This window comes from Alligator mississippiensis, chromosome 3 (assembly GCF_030867095.1).
Source record: "Alligator mississippiensis isolate rAllMis1 chromosome 3, rAllMis1, whole genome shotgun sequence".
Lineage (NCBI taxonomy): Eukaryota > Metazoa > Chordata > Crocodylia > Alligatoridae > Alligator > Alligator mississippiensis.
In genome coordinates, this window is record NC_081826.1 from 46,433,125 (window position 1) to 46,455,426 (window position 22,302).

General features: G+C 43.2%; 1 protein-coding gene across 1 annotated transcript; it reads left to right on the forward strand.

The window, feature by feature from the left end:
• Positions 1 to 884: 884 nt before the first annotated feature.
• On the forward strand, positions 885 to 21,966 carry TMEM64 (transmembrane protein 64). Its single transcript, XM_019486433.2, has 3 exons — positions 885 to 1,809; positions 10,250 to 10,405; positions 19,431 to 21,966. The coding sequence occupies exons 1-3, from the start codon at positions 1,096 to 1,098 to the stop codon at positions 19,623 to 19,625; spliced, it is 1,065 nt and encodes a 354-aa protein (XP_019341978.2). The 5' UTR covers positions 885 to 1,095; the 3' UTR covers positions 19,626 to 21,966.
• The last annotated feature ends 336 nt before the right edge of the window (positions 21,967 to 22,302 follow it).

The following is a 22,302-nucleotide window of genomic DNA, read 5'->3' on the forward strand; positions in this document are numbered from 1 at the left end:
TTATCTATATATAGCAGGTAGACAGTTGCTCTGCAGTTTTCATAGATTTCATAGACATTAGGGCTGGAAGGGACCTCAGAAAATCATTGATTCCAGCCCCCTGCCCCAGGGGCAGGAAGTCAGCAGGGGTCAAAGGATCCCAGCAAGATAGGCATCCAAATGTTTCTTAAAAGGGTCAAGAGATGTTTGCACCACCTCTGAGGGAGTCTATTCCAGGCCTTGGGGGCTCGGATAGTAAAGTTGTTTCTTATGTCGAGCCTAAAATGGTCTTGTAGGAGTTTGTGACTGTTTGACCCTGTCATCCCTTGGGGGCTCTGAGGCACCTGGTGGAAAATGCCAGCTCTCAGCTATCACTTGTTGGGGTTTTTTTTGACTGCAGACCAATATCAGGAATGTATGTGGTAGCCGTGTTGGTCTGAGACCAAAAGAAATGCAAAAATCTAGAACTTGGTACCTTTGTATTAAAACCTTTTACCTTTAATAAAACACCACCTTTTATTAGACCAACTGAGAAATTGCAACAAATATATGTATCTTTTTCTGCAAGCTTTTCATCAGGCTCAGGGAAAGTTCAAGATGGTAAAAAGTCCCCATAGGTAGGAAATAAACGTAGTTTTGCACAGAGAAAAAGCACCAGAGAAGTCTTCTGCGGGCAAGCACCCGGAAAGCCGCAGCCAGGCAGAAGGCTCTTACAGCTGGGGGGAGGACGCCGTCCTGCCTGAGCGCCCCGGTGCATGTGGCGAAGCCGGCCCGCGCCCCCCAGGGGAGCTCACTCACTCCCTCCCGGTCTCGCGGGGCGGGCTGCGGCCGGCGCACAGCCCCGGGGCTGCCCCGCCCCGCCCCGCCCCGCCCAGCGCGGGAAGCAGGAGCAGGGCGGGAAGGCGGAGGCGCCCTCGAGCTGCGGCGGGGAGGCCGCGGGTCCGCCCCTCTCCTCCTCCTCCGGCGGCGCCGGCTGTGCCACATCGGCAGCGCCATGGAGCCGCGCAGCCGCCCGCCAGGCCCGCCGACGCCGCGAGCCCCAGGCCGCCGCGCAACCGCGCCCGCCTCGCAGCGCCGCAGCCCCCGGCGGCCGGGCATGGCGCGGCGCTGAGCGCGATGTGGAGCGCGGGCGCCGCCGCGCTGCAGCTGCTGTCCCGGGCCGCGAGGCAGGCGGCGGCGGCGCAGGGCGCGCGGCAGGAGCCGGGCCGCTGGCTGCCGCGGCCCGGCGGCGGGGAGGCGGCGGCGGCGCTGGGGCTGGAGCTGGAGCCGGAGCCGGAGCCGCAGGCGCTGCCGCCCGGCGAGCTGCTGCTGTGCGCGCTGCCCGAGGCGGGCGGCGACGGGCCCGGGGCCAGGACGTGGCGCTGCTCGTGCTGCCTGCTGGGCACCTGCTGGTGCAAGAGCTGCGTGAGCGCCTGCGTGCTGGCGGCGCTGGGCTTCGCCTCGCTGGCCCTGCTGCGCCAGTCGCTGCGGGACCTCCTGCTGTGGGCCGAGAGCCTGGACGGCCTGGCCGGCGCGCTGCTCTTCACCCTGGGCTTCATCCTCGTCTCCTTCCCGTGCGGCTGGGGCTACATCCTGCTCAACGTGGCGGCCGGCTACCTGTATGGCTTCGTGCTGGGCATGGGGCTCATGGTGCTGGGTGTGCTGGTGGGCACCTGTGTGGCCCACGTGGCCTGCAAGCGGCTGCTGGCCCGCTGGGTGCAGGCGCGCATCCAGGGCAGCGAGCGGCTCGGTGCCGTCATCCGTGTGGTGGAGGGAGGCAGCGGGCTCAAGGTGGTGGCCCTGGCCAGGCTCACGCCCATCCCTTTCGGGCTGCAGAACGCCGTCTTCTCGGTGAGTGCCCCCAGGCCCGGCGCTGGTGGGGGGTCAGAGCCCACAGAGGGGCCACGGTTGCACTGCCCACTTCCCTGGCGCCTGGGGAGACCCACCACCAGGGCCAGAGTCCTGTCGCCCGTTTACCTGGCACCTGGGGAGACTCGCTATGGGAGCCAAAAATGTGTCGCCCACTTCCCTGGAGCCTGGGGAGACCTGCCATGGGAGCCACAGTTGTCTGCCAATTCCTGGTGCGTGCACGGGGAAACCTGTCACCATCTTTGTTTAATTGATTCCTGCGTTAAACAGCCAGCATGGACCCAGTTCCTCCCCATGCTCTGGCCTTGCAGTCTTGCCTCTGTCCTCTTGAAACAGTTTCTTTCACGTGTTGGTTTGGGAAGGAGCTAAAAAACAAGCCCCCTGTGAAATTGAAGCACGTGCCCACTGAGGGGCTGTGTGCACAGATGTGATGGCAGGGGCAGAGCCGAACCCTGCAGTGAGGCTTGGGCAGGTAGATTTCGGTGACCTTGCAGCACCGTGTTGACTTTGGTAGACCCTGTGCAGAACTGACTGCCAGGTCTGGGCTTTGCTGACTTCACAGGTAGGGCAGGGGAACTGGACACCCAGGACTGCTGTGATATGCATTTAAGTCAGTGTATGAAAGCTAATTATTCTTCCCTCTCCTCCCCCCCTCCCCCCAATTTTCCAGTTTCAGTAATCATGTAGTGATGTTATAAGCAATGATAGTGGAGTCAGTTTTGGACAGATATTGATGGCTACATGGAGAGAGTACTCTAACAAATACTCCCCCAGTGAAAGTTCCTCTTCCAGAAAAAGGTTTGATGTTTTGCTTCTCCTATCCCCTACTCTTTCAGGCAAAGTCTAAATCTGTGTGGGGATTTAAGGCTCTGGGGACACTTCGTGAAGTGAGAGTTTTTGGAATTATTTTGCATCTTGGACATTAATGAAGATGCTCATACTTTTGAACAGATGTGCTGTTTAAAAGAAATCTCAAGATGCTTTCTGTACAGCAGAACCTCTGCAGAGGGGTAGAAAGGTTTTACAGCAACTCTTAAAAAATTATTCAGAGTAAACGAGTCTCACATTAAATTAAACACTTCAGGTCTGGAGACAGTTGCGTTAAAACAGATTCAGAAGGAGGATTGACATTTCCTTTGGCATTTAGAGGGACATTTAATCCAAATAATGAGTGATTTTGTTTGTTTGTTTTTTAAACCTGTGTATGGTAAATTACACACAGTGATTAGCTGTGGTAATCTTTGCGATTACCAGGATAGAAAGAGATGAGAAGAAAAACAGATTTTTTTCTGTTGAATGAATTCAGCCTGTTGTACGTAGCAGATTAGTTGTCAATAATAATAAAAATACAAATGGAAGAAAACTATCCCTACAAAACATAGACATATGAAAATTTTAAATCTATGCAAATTGGCAAGAAAGGAAATCTGGAACTTCTGTCATAGTTGGAATTGCTCTAGTGTATATTCCCTTCTGGAAACGGGCTAGCTTTCAAGTTGGTTTCTCTTTGTACTTTTAGAAGTATAGGAAAGCAGGCCCAGTTCAGAAGGAATTGTTACCTAAATTAATAATCTTGCATGTAATCATCTTAATCATTTCAAAGAAAAACCTAAGAAGTTTCTTTTTAATGAGTATTTGCTTGCTCTTTCATAGAACACTTCAAGTTATTAGACTACTATTGGACTCGATTTTGTACTCGTTCTTTCTTCTGAAGTCGTTCTGTCTATAGTATCCAATTTTGGTCATGCATTTAGCTCAGTTGAATCTGCAGGCCAGAAATTGTTCTTACTGTTCAAAATGGTTTTGGTTTGTTTATGTAAGGGAATTTAGAACAGTGGTTCTCAACCTTGTTAGCCTTGAGGCACCCTTTGGAAAATGCCAACTCATAGCTTTCACTTGTTTTTTTGACTATGGAAAAATAATAGAGCGATTCTTTTGTTGCAGATTGCTCAGGAAAACCACAGCAGGTCAGAGTATTTTTGATGATCTGGATTCCTATTTGGAATCTCTGGGTTTATCTTGTGCATCATGTTTAGGTGTTAGCAGACATAATGGGCATTTGTACACATTTGTGTCGCAGCAGTGGGCACTTTTAAAAGTGCCTGGCGCTGCATCGTGTACCTTTGTATAAATGATGAAATGCGTGTCAGCGCTGAGAAAATGGGGGTGGTGCATTTTTTAACTAAAACACGTTTGATGCGTTTTAGTTAACACATCAAAGGTGTTTTAGTTCAAAAGTGCACCACCGCCTTTTTTTTAGCGCTGACATGCATTTCGCCATTTATACAAAGGCATGCAACACAGTGCCAGGCGCGTCAACTCACATGCAGAACAGACTTGATTAATCGAGTCTGCTCTGACGTGCCGGGTCGGGGCTCAGGCGCATTGGAGTAGACAAATGTATGTGGATAAATATCCAATGGTGCTAATGCTGTCCAGCATCCTATGGCACCCTCAATAGGATCTCGCAACACCCTGGTTGAGAATCAGTGGTCCAGAAATTAGGCATTTTGGTTTGTTATGTTGAATCACGTGGAACTGTACAAGTTAAACCCGTTTTCTTCTCTCCTAAAGCCCTGATCCTTCAAACATTTTAAGTAAACATTTCTACTGTGATTAGGCTCATTAAAATTATTATTAAGGGTGTAGTTGAATGCTGTTTTTGTGGCCTAACAAAGGCATATGCGATTTGATACACCCTAACTTCAAGAAGTCCTAGTACCAACCCAGAATACTTTTGGAACTATTATACCTAAGAAAATAAAGGTGTGCATGGCGCTTTTTAGCCTGAAAACACAGACCATGTCCCAAAAAAGCCTGTAACAATTAAAAGAAACAGCAGTATTCCTTCTTTTTAGGTACATTTTGCTACTTGCATGTTATGAACACGATTATGGTTAACTCAACCATTTTAAAATTATTTTTATAAGAATGTTTGGGAGCTAGTTTTCTTGTATGTACAAGGTAATGTATAGAGTCTGGGAAATACCAGCTGTTCATTTACCCATCGTATGGAGAGTCCACAGCAAGCAGAGGTGACTCCTACATGAGACCCTTTTAAAAAGGACAGGTCAGAATTGGAAGAAAACATGGCTTGACAGCTGCTCATCATTCTCCTATGCCCACTTGAGACAAAATGCAGGACATTGCGTTTTAAAGTAATGTTCTAAATTGGCCTTCTGTGTTGGTAACTTGTTCTGAGCCTTAGAGACAATAATCTCTGGTGATACTGAAGGAAATTAGTGTAGAAACAACAAATGAGCATCAGTTGATCACGTGTGTTGAGTTATCTGTATAGTCATACATCTCTATCTTGGACTTTGGTGAAGTAAATGCAGTTGTCTTTATTTGATGAGCGGACAATGCCAGTTCCCAGGGCAGTGCAGCAGGAGCTGGGGTGAGTGGAGACAGACAGAGCCCTGGGGGGTTTGGAGCAAGGTGCAGCCCAGCAGCTGGAGGCAGCTGGCGGGGGCTGCTGCAGCCGGGGCTGGGGTGAGTGCTGCGCCCTGCATTGTCCGGGGCTTCACTTGCCTGCACTCACCCCAGCCCATGCTGGAGCAGCCCCGGGAGCAGCTGACACAAGAAACTATCTCTATCTCTTACATTATAAAGTGGGTTCACTTTATGCAAATTCAATTTATGTGGCGTTCTCCAGGAACGCATGTAGTGGATAAATCAAGAGAAACCTGTATATAAAAATCTACCTAACTGGTGAAATAGTTGATACAAAAGAATAAGAAATTAACTCTGAGTGAGAAGCCGAACACTTCTTTTCATGTCCCTCTGCCTCTTGGAGAGTGGTAGGGTGCTGGGATTCCTATCATTGTGCTCTTCCTGGAGCTTGCTTATCATGTATGTTATCAGATAACTACTACACAGATTGTCTGAAGATCCTATCTCCTCTCCTTTGACATGGCTTCTGTCAGGTTTCTCACCACTAGCCACGAGAACAACAACGATTCTAACCCAGACTCCTGTTAAAGTCATTCTATTACTGCTTGGAGAATGCTAAGCAGTAAGAGAAGCACTGGATTTGTTTGTTTTAAGCCTCCCATTTGAAAGGGCAGCTGCTTCTCTAAAGGGCTGGTACAGAAGAAAACAAAAATCTTTCTAGTGACCTTGACACATTCCTGTTCTTGGGGTATGAGTTGGGTCCAGCATGGACCAGTGGAACCTTCTTGCAGCTGTGCCCTCTGCAATTTTGAGGAGGAGCTGTAAAAGAAGCATGGCATGATGACTGTTGGTTCTTTCTAGCCATGGCAGCAGGTGCATAGGGGCCTTAGACTCCTTAGACCATTTCTAGTGCTGCTACGTTCTTAGCCTAGGCTTTAGCATTTTTATGTATGTGTGGTAGGAGAGTGGGGAGAAATGGAAGTCGGAAGGAGCTGTTATTTGACCAAAGATCTCAGTGCCATACCATACTACAGGTACTCGGTTCTGCTGTCAGAACCAGGGACAATGAAAGAAGGGTTCAAGAGTTCAGTCTCTTGTGCAACAGCTTCCTGCTTCAGAGGCCAGTGTTAGGGGAAATTTTAGGGATTGAACCTCCTAGAGTCAAACATATGAATCCATGAAGTTGGGGGGAGGGCACAGATCTCTGCTTTGATCCCCAAAACATCAAAAAGCATAGTTAAATCTTGGCACAGATGGAACTAGCTAAAGGCGTCAGTAATATTTAATATGCAAATAATAGATCAGACTAGGTCTCCTTCATCAGTGCTGCATGCCTACCTAACTTTTTGCCATTGTATGTTACTTAAGTTCTAAACCACAGGCTGAGAGCATCTTCTGCTTCAGATATAATATCTTGAGCTGTAGCGTTCCAAAGGAATCAGTGATGCAACTTGTGGTTACCTACATTTGCACATCTTCCAGAAATAAAAACCCTGATAGAAAACTTCCTGTTCAAGGGTTTAGTATTATTTGGCTTCAGAACAGACCAGGCTCTAGACAGATTGAAAGACCTTGTGTCCTTTGCAAGGTTTCTTAAGAATTGCTGACCCCGTAAGAAAATATTTTGACTGCCAGTGTTTACCAGAGAAAACCAAACATAGCCTTTACTTCCTGTTTCTTTCCAAGCTAGGAACACCAGGTACAGCCTTGATCAGCATAGACCCAACCCCACAAATCATGACCTAAAGGAACATTGGCTGCATCATTTTTCTGTGCACTAGCTTCTTGGCTTGGGGTTTAATGAGATGCAGGAATCTCAGGCCAGTTCTGAACTTACTCGCTCTTCCTTTGGAAATGGTCTGAGTTCCTCATATCCCCTACCGTTTCTGGATCAGGAAATAAAAGTGGATCTTTGCAACTAAACTGATTTATTTTCTGTTCACCGATGGAGAAATACCCACAGGTGTTTAATTAATCTTTGTGATTTGTTTCCCAGTTCCACTAGATTTAATGACAATGCCCTACTTAGCAAATCCCATACCTGCTTTTTATTTTATAGATCATAATAACACTTGATACATCCCTTTGGCAATAAAGAAGGTCTCTGCTGTGCAGACTTCTACTGTGGCCCAATTCCTATGATATCACAAAACAAGGGAAAAAAATAGTCATCTGAGAGCATCTGTCAAATATGTAGCTCTAGGCTGATCATTAATGTACTTTTCAGTAAAATTGTTAGTCAAACTTCCACACACAGAAAATATATTGCTCATGTTGCTGGCACATACTTCAATCTGCAGGAAGAAAAACTTGCAGCATGAAGTTTAGAAGCAACTTATCAAATTAGTTTACAAGTCTTCCACTGAATGATGTCATCTTCCAGTTGGGATGGTAGATGACATCTTTTAAGAGAAAAACCAAAGAAAATCATAGTCTTAATCTCCTCTCAATCTACTGCATCTCTTCCCTGCCCCCACCCTCTCTCTAACCCCTCCCTTCCCTTCCAACTCCTCCCCTCTCGCCCCCCCCCCAAAAAAAAACCCCAAAGCCCTTCCATTAATATTTTGTGTTAAGATACGTGATTCTGGCATGCTTTTTGACTTTCAAAAATATGTTTTTATATTAAATTATTTAATCCTGTTATGCTTAAAATGATTATACTGCTTTTAGTGGTGCACTCCCATAGTAATAATCACTTATTTTAGGTATGTGTAACAAAATGCCTAACCCTGCTGCTGATTTTTTGGGGGGGCCTTTGTCTTTTATTTTGTTAAAGACTCTGCCATGTTCAAGTATTTCCTTGCAGAAGTTCAGCACTGGGGACTGTACTTAACTAGTTTTAGAAGGTGTTTTCTTGTTCTAGTTGGAGATTTGGAGAAATTATTTAGGAACAACTGACAGTTTGCTTTTAAACTTCCATTTTAAAGACTGTATAGGAAACTCAAAGGCTTTTTATTAGTTCAGTCTAACCTAGTTGTGTGTTCAATGTGCTAGCACAGTCTAGCACATTGCTAGATCTATTTCAACCAATAATAGCATTTTCATAATATACTGTACTAGACAATGACACTTTGACCCAACAAGTATTGTCAAAAATGTTTGTTAATGGACCCTAAGATGTTTTTGTTGGGTTTTTAAATTTTTTTAGTAACCCTTATGTTGAACATTATGTAATATATTGTGATTGATGACATATAAGAGGAGTTACGTTTTGAATTCACTTCCTTTCTTGCCATCTTTCACTGTTCAACAAACTGAAAGAAGTACTAGGTTATGTGGACTTCAGTATACTTGTTCACTAACCTGATTTGAATTTAATTAGTCTACTTTCCTAAGTTGGAGTTCTCAGACTAGATCAGGTGAATTTTGCAGTCTATGAGCTTGAAACATTTGGTTAGTAGGAACCAGTAAGAAGAAACATTTTCTCAGCATGAAATAAGTGGTATTATTCCCAGGGACTTCATTTGACATGAGTTGGGAATCTCATTTTAGTTCTAAAAGATTCTAAAAATCTCATTTTCATATCAGTATTGATACCAGTTGGCATCATGGGGTACTGACAGATGTGGAGAAAAACCCCCAGTGCTTTACTTTCAGCTTGGCACGTCCTCACACTAAGTGCGTGCAGCACACGTGCAGAAGAGGAATTGCGTCAGTTTGATCTGGCTCCCCAACGTCTGTATAGTTTGTGTGCTTCAGCGAGGCCTTCTGGCACTTTTATCTAGTAGCTGATTCAATTTGGTGAGCCAGGTCAAACTGACACAATTCCTCTTCCAGTAAAATGCTGTGAGGTTTTTTGTTTTTTTTTTTGCCCCCCTCCCATCCTCTCCCTTCTGTTAGCACCCATTATTGACAGGTTCTGCAGAGAGGCAGCAGCTGAAGAGGCTTAGCATCTTAAACTGTTTTCTCAGCCTTAAAAGTAGTTTTCTTTCAATCAGGGTTGAATTGCAGGAGCTAGGAGGCATGCAGAAGTATCTACAGTTGCTAGTGCTGAGTTGCTTTGTGTGGGTGAGGAGGATGGAATGAAGATTTGGTGTTTTTATTCTTACAAGTCTGGATACGTGTCTCTGCCCCTAAATGGAAATATTGGGTACCTTTTGTAGATCAGTTTGCTGCTTTTATTTGTAACCCTTTCTCTCTCTCTCCTCCTCAGTCCCTCCCTTTGTTGTTGCCCTGCATAAATGCATTTTATCCCCCTTTGGACTCTTAGCTTTTACATTCCTCTGCTGTATGTCTCAACAGCTCCAGATCCTGCTTGACTTAGTTTAGCTAATGTTGTGTACCTTGTCCTGTTGCGAATAGTGTGCACGCTGTTTAGAGCTTTTCAAAACAACAAATCAATTCAGGAAAGAGGATGAAATAATATTTGTGTATTTTTTTTTTTCCTGTTTCTTATCAACATTTAAAAAAAATATTTAGCTGCCTCCTTGCCCAATTAAAACTGTAATACAGAAGTATTTCACAGGGGATTTACAATGATTCTTATCTTTTCCTTTACAGAAATATTGTGGCTACACTTAATGCATTTTAACTAAATTTGTTTCATTGTGATTTTGAGCATGATGTATTTGTTAGTAAAGATTTACAGTTTCTCAGTTCATTATGGAAATGAGAAAACAAAGGCTGGTGCATATCAAAACTCACTTCATGCCTTGTTGCCTTTTTCATCTGATACTGTAGTTTCATTCTGAGAACAAGATTCTGATAAATTGTAGTGCCATTTCTGCTGACCTCTAAGAAATAGAGAAGGGAAAGAGAAGTAATTGCTTCCTTGGTTAATTTGATTTCCACTTAAGGGTACAGCTCAGCATAAGATGAAATATGATAAAATGAGGAATAACTAGTTGATCTGCAAACCAGCCAGAGTTTAAAAAGTTTGTCTTACTAGATTTCTTTTATACCCAAAATAGTGTAATGTAACGAATCATAAGCTTTTGCTTGTATAGCTGAGGGGGCAGTTAATCATACTAATTACACATCAAAATTATACTAAAATGGTGCATTGCTTTTTACACCTCATTTTATTCAGATTACAGATCTGTCATTGCCCAACTATCTGATGGCTTCTTCAGTTGGACTGCTTCCTACTCAACTCCTAAATTCCTACTTGGGTACTACCTTACGTACCATGGAGGATGTGATTGCAGAACAAAGTGTTAGTGGCTATTTTATATTTAGTTTACAGGTAAGTGGTTTTTTTTAATGATTTGGTGTATTATTTTCATAATCCTCCATCTTAAAGCCAGTCTTTATAGAAACTTCCTGAAGCTAGGATGAAAACACTTACCTCTGGAAACTTTCTGTACTCTGTCGTCTGCTTGTGGGTAAGCTCTTCTTTACTCTCCAACCAAATAAGATACCTCTAAGAGAAATCCAACAGCATGACTTTGTGTGCGTGTGTATGTGTGTGTATGGGGGGAGGAAGAAGGAGAGGCAAGTATTGTTCTTCCCTCTAAGTTTTTACTGAACCATCATTTTTTTTGTAATACTGTGCAGCACTATGCGATTGGAGATTCTTTCCTATATTATGCCCCTTTTGTGTCTCTGATTTGGGAGGCAAGAAGTGGAGAGAAGAGGCCAAAAGCATTGGACCTTCCACTTAGGATTTATCACAATATGGACATAGACCTAGAAAAGCTGGCTTATCCTTCACCAGCTTCTGCAATCTACAGTGTAATGGATATGTTGGGAGGTGAGAGAGGAGTTTGGTAGGAATGCTGTTGACCTGTAGCTAGCCTCTGCTTGTGTAATGACCCAGTAAGGACATAGTCAGTGCTCATCGGAGCATCCTGGAGGCTGAGAATGTCTGTCTGTGCAGCATTCTCGCTCAGTGGGTGTGGCTACATGAAACCTTTTTACTGTGCTGTAGACTAATCTATTGTGCATAAAGCATCACTGTTTACACGTGCACATCATTTACTGTGCAGTAAGTTAGTCTACTGCGCAGTTAGCTACTACCTGTATATACAGGTAGTAAACTAAGTGCACAGTAGATACTGTGCAGTAGCTTAAAGTGTAGCTGCTGACAGGGAGCAGAATTGCTCCCAGTCAGCCCCAACACCAGGGGGCCACAAGGGATGGGGACCTTGCCCAGTCCTGTCTAGCTCCCTGGGAGCTGGGAACCAAGCAGCGCTGGAAAGGGGCAGCTCTCTGTGCGCCCTGCCCCTTTCCCTGCCTGCCAGCAATGCTCAGCTCCCCATAGGACAGGGAAATACCTGCGCAGTTGGAGGCTGGCTGGGAGCTGCCCCTGAAGTGGGACAGCACCTGGCGAGCCCCTGGATGCATGGGGATTTTCCTGCCCAGCTTGGGGCTGGCCAGAAACTGCCCCGAAGTGGGACAGTTTCCAGCCAGCCCCCAGCTGCATGAGGAAGCCCTGGGCATGGGGCTTGTTCCCATGTTCATGGGCCAGGAGAGCTGTGCAGTGGCAGCTGTTTTCAGGCCTCGTGCACTTAAGGACCCCTCCTGATGTGCACAGGGCCAAGAAACAGGTGCCACTGCAGCTGGCAGAGCTCTTTTGGCCCTATGCGCACTGGGATCAGCCCCTGTGCTTCCTGCCAGCCCCGAGGCTAGCATGGTGGGAGCCTGAAGCTCCCCTTGGCTGATACAGGGGGCCAAAGCAGGGTAGGAGCAGCCCTGTACTGGACTGCTGCCAACAGGGGGACGTGTAATAGATGTGCTCCCAGGGAAGGCTTGCTTCACAATGTTTTACTGTACAGTAAGCCTTTATAGATAGCATTAATAGCATGTAGAGGTGCACCGATACATTGATCCGATATTGGATCGGCACTGATATAAAGAAAACTTTCTGTATTGGAAATTGGTCCGATGTGGCTGATTAATTTGTCCGATAAATGTCCGTGCATGTGTGCAGCTGTAGTGCAGCACGTAGGCAGTGAGGAGCAGAACCAGCAGCGTGGAGAGCTGTGTGTAACTTGTAAGTCTGGTGTGGTAGAAGGGGAAGGGGTGCAGATCAAGGCCCCTGCGGTGAGGGAGGGTTTGGGGGTTGACATTGGGGCTGGGGCTGCTTGGGCCTGGGATGGACACACGGCTTGTTGGGGGGGTGGCTCCTGCCACTGTGTGTGGCTTGTATGGTGCTAGTCTGGTGGCTCCTGCCGCTGCTCCCGCTGTTTGTCTGGAAAGGCATGGGGGAGGGGGGACTGCTGTGTGCCCCCGGATCTGCATGGGGTGGGCTGGGGCTAGGCTCTTCCTGTCCCCAGGCAGGTCTGGGGGCACACGCCCCCCCATGTCCTCCTGGATGAGCGGCAGGAGCAGTGGCGGGAGCTGACGGACGAGCCACGCACAGTGGTGGGAGCTGTTGCCCCCCCAATGAGCCATGTCTCTGTCCTGCACCCACCCTGGCCCTGGCCTCAGTTGGCAGCTGCAGCCTACCCCACAAAGTGCAGATCCACGGGGACACCCTCACCCCTGACGAACTGCTTGCGGCTCTGTCCTGTGTCCCTCCCTGCCTCAGCTGGTCAATGCCTGTCCCAGCTCCATTTCCTCCCTCCACTGCAGGAGCCTTGATCTGCCCTCCCCCGCCTGAGCCTTTCCCTCCCTTTCCAGCACACCAGACTTACCAGCTGGATGCAGCTTTTCAAGCTGAAGAGCTGCATATCGGAAATCGGATCAGTATCAGCCAATATGCCTTCTTAAATATTGACTATCGGTATTGTCCCCAAAATCTCTGTCGGTGCACCCCTAATAGCATGTGTGGACATGCCTAGTAGGGATTACATTACAGTATTCTGAGAGGATAACATGCCCCCAATTTGTATAGTTCTTTGGAATGGTAGTTGCTATAGAAACGCACTACTTGATTGGTGCAGTTGAAACACTGCACTTTTACTGGTAATTCTGAGTTCATGAAAAGTATAAATTACTTCAACAAATGTTTATGTAATTACTTTTTTGACCATAAATCTTGAAGGTGAGCAGTGCTGAATGAGAGTATGGTGAATTGATATTTCCATGCCAGTGACATACAGAGTATGTATTAAAACTTCATATGACAGGATTAGCTGATTCTTTTAGATCGAAAAGCACTTGCAACAGTTTGCTTGCAAATATGAAGTTGCACTATAATAGCTTGTCCTGCTCAATTTTTATCATAATACTGATATAAAAAGACAAGCTACACATGTGTTTAAACAAAGCATAATGTTTTGTGTGTGTTGCATATCAAGTTTATAATGTATGAGGTTTGCTGATGGAACTTGTTTGTGAATGTTCACAGTATTGTGTTTTGAATATAGGTTAAATCTGGAAAAAATGGGAGAGCAAAAAGGTTATTTGAATAGTTTTCATTTTACTAATAACACTCCATTAGTGGACTAGGGCTGTGTGGGTTTTTCTTTTCTTTTTCATTAAAATTGCTAAGGGCTAAATCAGCTAGCTTCTTCATGTATATGAAGGCAGCTTCCATAGTGCAGCTGGGATGGTTCATCTGCACAGTGGGGAGGCTGCAAGTAGGAAGGGGTACAGAAGGAGCCATGTGCCCCAGGGGAACAGCATGAAGGAGGTGACCAGGGAGAAGCGGGGGATGTGTTAACTGGAGGAGAACAGTCTGTTTGTTTTTCAACACTCTCTATTTTCCCAAGCATGCGCTCAGTACTTTGCCTGGCTGTTTGGGACCTAATGAGTAATCCAGAATCTTTTAAACGCTAACACGTTAAAAAACAGCACCCCAAAACTCCCATGCCTTTCTGTAAACATTTCTGAAATAATAAATATGATTTGCTTTTACCTGTGACTTTGGTGAATAGACTAGCTTACAGATGGAAGTGTTTGTGGGAACAGCCAAATTGCAATTAATTTTAGAATATGCTATCCATAAATATTTTATCATATAAAATGTGACTATTGAAAAGCTTTTCCAGGTAAGAAATAGAGTGCATCTGATCAAAACCAACCAATATAACTTGAATTTTCAGCATTGCTTATGAGAAGTTTGGGAGTATTCAGACTGCACTAAACATCTATAGACATAATTTGGTTAAAAAACTTGAATAATACATTTGGGAAAATCCTATCCTGACTTTATATATAGTGGCTAAATTTTTCCATTTTATTTTTTATCTTCTCAAACTATGTTATGAAATGATAATTTTAACCGATTGTTTTACCAGAAGATAATCTGGCCGGGAAGGATCAAAAATAAATATATCAGTGATTGTTAAGTCGCACACTGAGATGTTTGGGGCATTGGTCCTGCAACTTGTTGCGTGCTCAAGGATCCCTGCTCACATGCCCACCTACTACAGATTGCAGGATCAGTAACTTGTCAAGATAAATGGTGTTTTGGGATTTGCAGAGGTGGGCAAAATGCGGGCCAGATGCGGCCCGCCAGGCCATTCTATCCAGGCTGCAGGATCCCTGAAAAATTGAGAAAATTAATATTTATCTGCCCCTGGCTGCCTGTCATGCAGCCCTCAATGGCTTGCCAAAACTCAGTAAGCGTCCCTCCATCCGAAATAATCTTAAAGCATAATAGAATTATACCTGGGTAGTTTATTGGGCAATGTGCTGGAATCAGTAAAGAATGTAGGTGCCTACAGGTTGGGTGCTGCAATGCTGAACTCTTAGCTACTTGACACCCAGAGTCGAATCTGAGACCGTGCTTAGGTGCTATTTACAGGTGTTTATGAAAGGTTGGCAGGGCTTATCAGGGCTGCTTAGCACTACAAAGCAGTGGTGGGGACAGTTGCAGTTGGACCCATGTCCTGGTGAGCAAAGTGGGAGGGGGAGGGTGGAGCTCTGATTTTTAAATGATAAAAAAAATCCAAAATCAAACAAATCTATAGGTATTTATAACTTACTTTATTATAGTGATTGAGGCACTGGCAGGCTTCCAAATTGCTTTAAAACTGTAAATAAAGTGTTCAAATAAGATAGATGGATATATGTGTTTCATTTTAATAATGGAAAAATGCAGATTTGGGGGGTTTTTGATCAGAATTTGTGATTTTTAAACAGAGGAAACCAGGATCTGTGATGATCACAGAATGAAAGTGACTATCCAGCTATAAAAAAGCCAACCAACTATAAAGTTAGCGCTTAAAAATGTGTAAGAACTCTAGAGCTGTTTTCTGTCTAGCTTTAAGCAGGGGCCTAACTCATGTTCTGGTGGTAGACATGTATATCCATCCTTTGAAAGAACTGAGAATAGTTCACTCTTAGAAAACATTTCTGGAGGAGAATGAAGTGGTGCTCACCTTTGTAAGCACCAAAGGGGGGCGGGGGGCTTTAATTAGAGCTGCTCTGATTTAAAGCGCCTGGAGTGTCTCCTGTATCAGCTGAAAAATGATGGCAGGGGTGCTTTAATTAAAGCTCGTTGAACAAGCTTTAGTTAAAGTACCCCTACTGCCATTTTGCAGCATGGGGATACTGATACATGAAACACTGGAGTCTGCTAGAACATGGTAATTACCACACTCCAGCAGACTCAATTAATTGAGCCTGCTCTGATGTGCTGTAGTTACAGTGCATCAGAGCAACCTTGCTGCTGGTGTACAGGCACCCCAAATGTAGAGGCAGTCTTTTCTTTCAGCAGCAGCTAGGGTACTGGGCAGAAAGAAATGTAAGAAGCACAGGGCCAAGAAGAATGTGTGCAACAGGGACCTTGACTTTTGCCTAGCAGGTAAGGCATTTGTGTGGAAGATGGAAACCCTGAGTTCTCGTCCCTATTCCCAAGACTGTTTCTGCTTTTATTCAGTGATTGTTTGATGTAAAATTAATAGGCAGCCTTGGGAGCAGTGCTTGAAAGAGCCTTGAGAGTGACTGACCGCTGAAATGCAAAAAATTTGTGCTGTGTTCTTTCTAATTTGAGTTTATTTGGCTTCAGCTTCCAGGCTGGCAAGGGATATAGAAGAGGAATAAAAAAAGGGTGCTACAATTCTACCTTTCTCTGTTCAGTTAAGGAGACTTGTAGTTCCTGGTATCTTGTTATGAAGTTACGTTTGTACTATCATTAAGTCACCTTTTAAATCTTCCTTTTGGATAAGGAGCTCAGTCTGTGTAACTTGAGTCTCTTGCTTTTTCCAGTCATGATTAATTATTATGGCAATAATAGGCAGTGTTTTTCTCTGAGTTAAGATTAAACCACACCCTGCTTTACTGCTACAAGGCACTGCAAAGCTAGAAGAGATGTCCTTCAGGTGAGACTTAAGTGAAAATGTTATCATTTGATAGAGTATATTCTGTGTATTGTATGTCCTTTCCAAATTCCAGCATTAGTAAGTATATTTTGTCTGTGTGGAAATTGTCTTCTAGCTCTGTTGGGAAAGTTCTTGATATTATGGGCGCAGACAGAAGTAACAATTTTCTCTCAATGTGACCACAGAAAGCATTCTATACCTGTGACTAAACACAAATGCATGGTTGCAGACCACTTCAAAAATGACCAATCAGGTGAAAATCTGAATCCTCATTGCATAAGGACGTTTCAGAACAGAGCATCTTCTGTAACCTGTGTCTGCGCTGCCTGCTAGTGTCAAGCTGTTTTCAGAATGGAAGGGGAGAAAGGGAGTGAAGGGAGTTTGGCTTGGGTTTTTTCCGGCCCTGCTGGAGGGTGGGGTGGGGGTATTGGAGTCCCCCGAGGTGGCTCAAATTCACCCACCCCAGCCTCCAGCGCTGGCTGAGGAACCTCTATAACAAGCTCTGTTTGCTTCCTTTTCTCTCCCCCCGTCCCATTTTGAAAACAGCACGGCCTCGCAGAGAGGAGGGGGGGCTAGTTTCCTCTTCTCCCTCCCCAACCCCCCCCCCACCCAACAGTGAACTTCTGTTTGTTCCAGGGGATCCTTGTAACTCAGAGCACTTCCTGCAAAGCGTCCTCGGTTACAGTGGGCAGTGGACAGCTGCGCTTCTCTCTGCACCCTACATCAATTCATCAGACACTGTTCTAGGATTCAGTGTTTGCCACATGCTTACCTAGCATTGGTTCTGTTTCAGTGGGCGGTTTTTCCTCTGTTATGAATGCCATAGCAGGAAATCCTTAACTTATACCAAATTTGACCACAAATTTAGGCTGTATTCAATTTTTTTAAATAGAGGGGACCAATAGGAAATTTCTTTGCTTTTTTCCCATTTTAAATCTTGGTTGAAACAGTTTCCACACCTGTTAACATTCTGTGTATCCCCAGGACCAAAATATTGCCATGTATGCTACTTCTGTGCGCACTTCTGTTATCCTAAATAATAAAAGTGAAAAAGCAAACTGTAAAAAAACAAAACAAAACAGTTCAATTTTAATAATGGTGGTCCTGCTGTCTATCTGTAGGGGTGTGCTGCATTTTAAACAGATTGGTTTTAAGTAATTAATTCTTCCAGAGTGCTTCTTTTAGGAGGCAAAACAACCCTTATTTCAAGCTGTATTTTTGAGTTCTTTACTGCCTCCTCAGTTTTTTCTATTTTAAGTGTAGATTTTACTTATGAACAAATTCTTTTAAACAGGAAAAAAATGGAATATTTTTCCATATTTTGCACTGAAGTGTTCTAATGTCGTTTGTTGTTAACTTAAAGAAACAGCTTGGCTGTTGTTTTATGGATGGCTGTAGTTTTTTTTTATGGCTAGAACCATAGCTGCTGCAGTAGTGGGTTCCTTATGAGATCACACATAATAAATAAACATTTTTTAAGAAGCAAAATTCATTCAGCTTTAATTGTATTTATGTAATTTTTGGATTATGGGAGTGTAAGACGTCTCTCAAACCATTCCAAATAACTTTGTTAAATTGAGAACATATTGCTGTTTAAAAATAACAGAATATGAAAATGAACATAAAAAAAACCCACCCTTCCAAAATGTGTTGAAGTCCAGGAGCTGACAGAACAATTTTTTAAGTCAACTCTAACTTAATTCAGAACTCAGAACTCCATCTACCAGCATGAGATACCAATCTTATTTGCTTTCTGAGTAACCGTAGGCCTTGTGAACATTCAGACAGCTGGACTGCTATAAAAGCATTGCGCTCCCTATGAATTATTGATATAAATACATTTTATTTATAAATATAAATAAATAATATAGATAAACTTATCTGGAGTCCTGGGCCATATCTGGATTGGGGTGCTCCTTATGACCCAGATCCAGCAAGGAACATGGTATGGGTGGTGTGGCCATGGCGGTAGCAAGAGGCCTGGGAGTGAGGATGTAGGAGCGCAGTGCCAGTCCGGGGCATTGGCAGCAAACTTAGCTCACTGCTGACAACTGTGGCCATCAGAGTCAAAGAGTCCCAAATTCTGCAGCAGGCCCTGACCCCAGAACTTCTGGTAACCCAGCAGTAACTTGGCAGCCTGGATAGAGAAGCTCCGCAGGCCAGATGTGGCCCATGGGCTGTGTTTGATATCCTTGATGTAAATGATACACTCTTTAAGATCCTCACAGTCACTTTGAAATCCTTTGGTCTTGCTTTCCAAAGGATGAAGATCATCTTGGGACTGCAGATGGCAGTACCACATCTGAAGTTGTATAAGTTCTTCATAGTGTTAGTGCCTTTGCTCTTACCCATAGACTTCCCAAACATCCTGTTCTCTTGAGGGAGTTTCGGCAGCATGGGCAGTTCTTAGTGGCCTGACATTTGTGGAGATTTTTCTGCAATGGATGGACAAGGAAGACAAATGCTTGTCTTCTTTTGCCCCTATCTTCAGTCAAGCATCTTTCTCTAATAGTTTGTGCATCAAACTTCCTCAGCAGAATGTTACTGACTTTTAAACATTTTTATTCCTATTGGAGAGTTGTATGCTTCATACCTTTTTCCAACCATTTCATTCCGTGGGAAATTTTGTTTTGTTTCTTTGCCAAAGATTATATTGGATAGAAGAAAGTGTCTAGAGCAGTGGTCCTCAGCCCACATGTGGCTGGCCCAGTCAGCACACTACTGCAGCCCCTGAGATATGGATACACAGGAAGTAAGTAGTGTGGGTGCAGCCCACATGACACATTGAAAGCTGCAAGTGTGGCCCACTATGGCAAATGCATTGAGAACCACTGGTGTTAGACTTACAGTATTGCTAATCCTTAGTTCCACCTGGTTATTCGATTGCTTGCAGCTTAGTAGTAAATTTGGTAGTAAATGCCTTAACCTCCAAACATTGATCCAATGATAACTATGTTTACTGAATAAGAGATGAAATAATACTTTCCCTAAAGTAGTTTATAATCTTTCTTATTTAATATACTGTTCAACTGAAATTTTTTTTGTCTTTGTTCACAGATTGTTATAAGCATAGGCCTCATGTTTTATGTTGTTCACCGAGCTCAAGTGGAATTGAATGCAGCAATTGTAGCCTGTGAGATGGAGATGAAGACCTCTCTTGTTAAAGGCAGTCAACCAAACATCAGTGGTTCCACAACGTTCTGCAACAAGAGGACAGTAGCATTTTCTGGGAATGGGGTCAATATTGTGTGATTTAAAGTATTAATAAAGTAAGGTTTTGTGAACCTAAGCTATTGCCTAGAAATGTCTATGGACAAAAAGTAGATTAAAAACATTTCTAAATGGTTACAGATTGTACTGTGGCACAGCTCAACTGACCAGTTCTTAAATTGCACAAGGGGGTGATTCCTAGCAAGGAACAAGAGATTAAGTAACTTTAAATGCAAATTTGGCTGCACCTTTTGTCATGGCCTGTAGGCTGCACTTTAGGTTTTGTTTTGTGTTTTGCTCCTATAAACTGAGACAAATAATCAGAGGTAAATATTTTTTCTGTTTAGCACTATTTATAAGGCTGAATAATTATATACAGTAGAACTTTATTACTGATAAGGATGAATGAGGAAGAAGTATGCAGTTCAGTATACAATACTCTTGAATGTGCTTTGCTTTGGAAATATTTCCAGAAATGATATAGTGTATTATTTTGCTAATTATGGGACCATTTGGCTTCCCTTCCATTTTTTTAGTTTAAAAAAGAGGACCCTATATAAATTTTTGGTTGAATGTATTTTTGTAAATCATTGAAATGTTGCAGAGCCATTCGTACATATTCACACAAGCTTAAATCCTACATTGTGGGACTGAAGTGCTCTTAAATAACATGTTAAAGTTACACGTATAATATGCAAAGTAAAAGGGAAACTATAGAAGATGTAATAGATTGTGGTGAATAGCACTACTTGAGGGAGAATTCATGTATTAACTGTTGTATTGGCTTACCAACCCTTACAGATGTGCAACAAAAAGGGCTGTTCCATGGCAATCCTATTTATGAATATTTTTAAAGATTTATTTTAGGAATGGATTATGTGTTCACATTCCACGATTCACATAATAAGGCACTCAACTGAAAGTCAAATCTCTCACTTAAACAAGTGTTGGGAAATGAGCAGTATGGGTCTTACACTAAGGTGGCCTTTATTTTTATTTTTTTTATAGCTGTGAAGATCCTTTCTTTTTTTCCTTTTTAAACAGCTTTAAAAATTAACCTAAATCCAGTTGATATGTTTTTTGGTTTTCCTTCAAGTTTCACATTTTAAGGTTTAAACTAGTGTGTATTTAACTGCCAGGAAAAATGAAATTTGAAGAAAAAACTCAAATTAATGGAAGAGGACAACACTGTTTGTGGGACTTAGGGGAACTCTAAAAACTGTACTCGAATTATTGGACAGTAGTCCTTTTATGAGTGCTGTGGATTGTTCCTCAGTGTGTTAGATGGACTGGATAACCTGATAATGCTTGTGTGTGTAGGTACATTGCTTTTTTGCTGTATGCATATTTGTATGTGTGAGTTTCATACTGTAGATATGCATATAAACACTCCTCAACTGTCTCAATCAGCTACATGGTAACTGACACAAAAATAGTTTTAGTTCATTTCAAAAATATATTTGTAATTATTTTGTTCTGGACTGCAAAAAACGTTTATGATCTTTTAAAGATTTTTGTGTTAGAATCTAACGGGTTACGAGAGTGACTCCTTTTTGTAAGGCTGTTCTTAGGATCCATGCTTTTTTGCCTGTGCTAGCTGTAGAAATCAAGAACCTTCGAAGTAGTCAGGAAGCAAAGATTTGATAGCTTTTTAACAATCTTATAGTGAGGATGTATCATATTTATATGACTTGAAACCCTTCTCCATTTGCCAGTAATTGCAAGTCAAATTACTATCTTTAAATATGTAAGCATCCTTTGTTAGACCCCTCTTCTTGGGTCTTGTGACCTCAGGAGCGGAACTAGCAAAATGAAATAGTGAAGTTCAGAATGTCTTTTAAAGAGACAATCGGCATGTACGTGGAGGTGTGGGTTTGCACATCTCAGCCTCCAACAATTGCGTTCCTTTTTGGTACGAAAACGGAGAGAACTGGGTTACTTTTTGGTGGTGTTTGTCATCAGATGATGGTTGATCCCTTTACTAACTAAACTTTTTTTTCAGTGAATAATCCCAGTTAAAGAACTGATGTGAACTTTGCTCTTTTTTGGCTGAACCAACAAAGATGTATTTGGGGAGGGGTGGGGGGTGGGGATGTCTTTGTTTGTTTAACTAACTAAAACTAGTATTGATTGTTCAGACACATTTCCCAAATATGTATTTTGAAGTGCTTTTTATTTCCATAACATTTTGTAACCAGAGTAACTTCACTATGTGAACACTTTTTGTAGTATGGAATTAGTTCTTACAATTTTTTGCATTTTGGTTGATACTTGTAATACTTGTGTACAGGTTAATGGGGAAATATGCATTAAGAAGAACTTTTTCTGTATCATGCCAATCATAATTTTATACAATAAATTCACTCAATTTCTTTAAAGAAAATATATGTAGTAAACTTTCCAAGTGGCCACAAAGGATAGTTGGATGATGGTTGCAAAGGAAAACAACATTTGACTGCTTTGATGCATTAAGAAAGTTACTTTTATGTGCTAGAAATTCAGAGAATGGAAAACCTAGCATATTTATGACCTGAGTGAAATTGCTGGAAGTTGAGTAGCTCACAGGAAGGGAATGCTAGTTTTAAAAAATGAATTAAATAGGGGTGCACTGATAGAGACTTTTGGGGCCAATACCAATAGCCGATTTTTAAGGAGGCATGTTGACTGATACCGATTCGATTTCTGATTGCAGCATTCCAAGCTGCCAGGCTGCTTACAG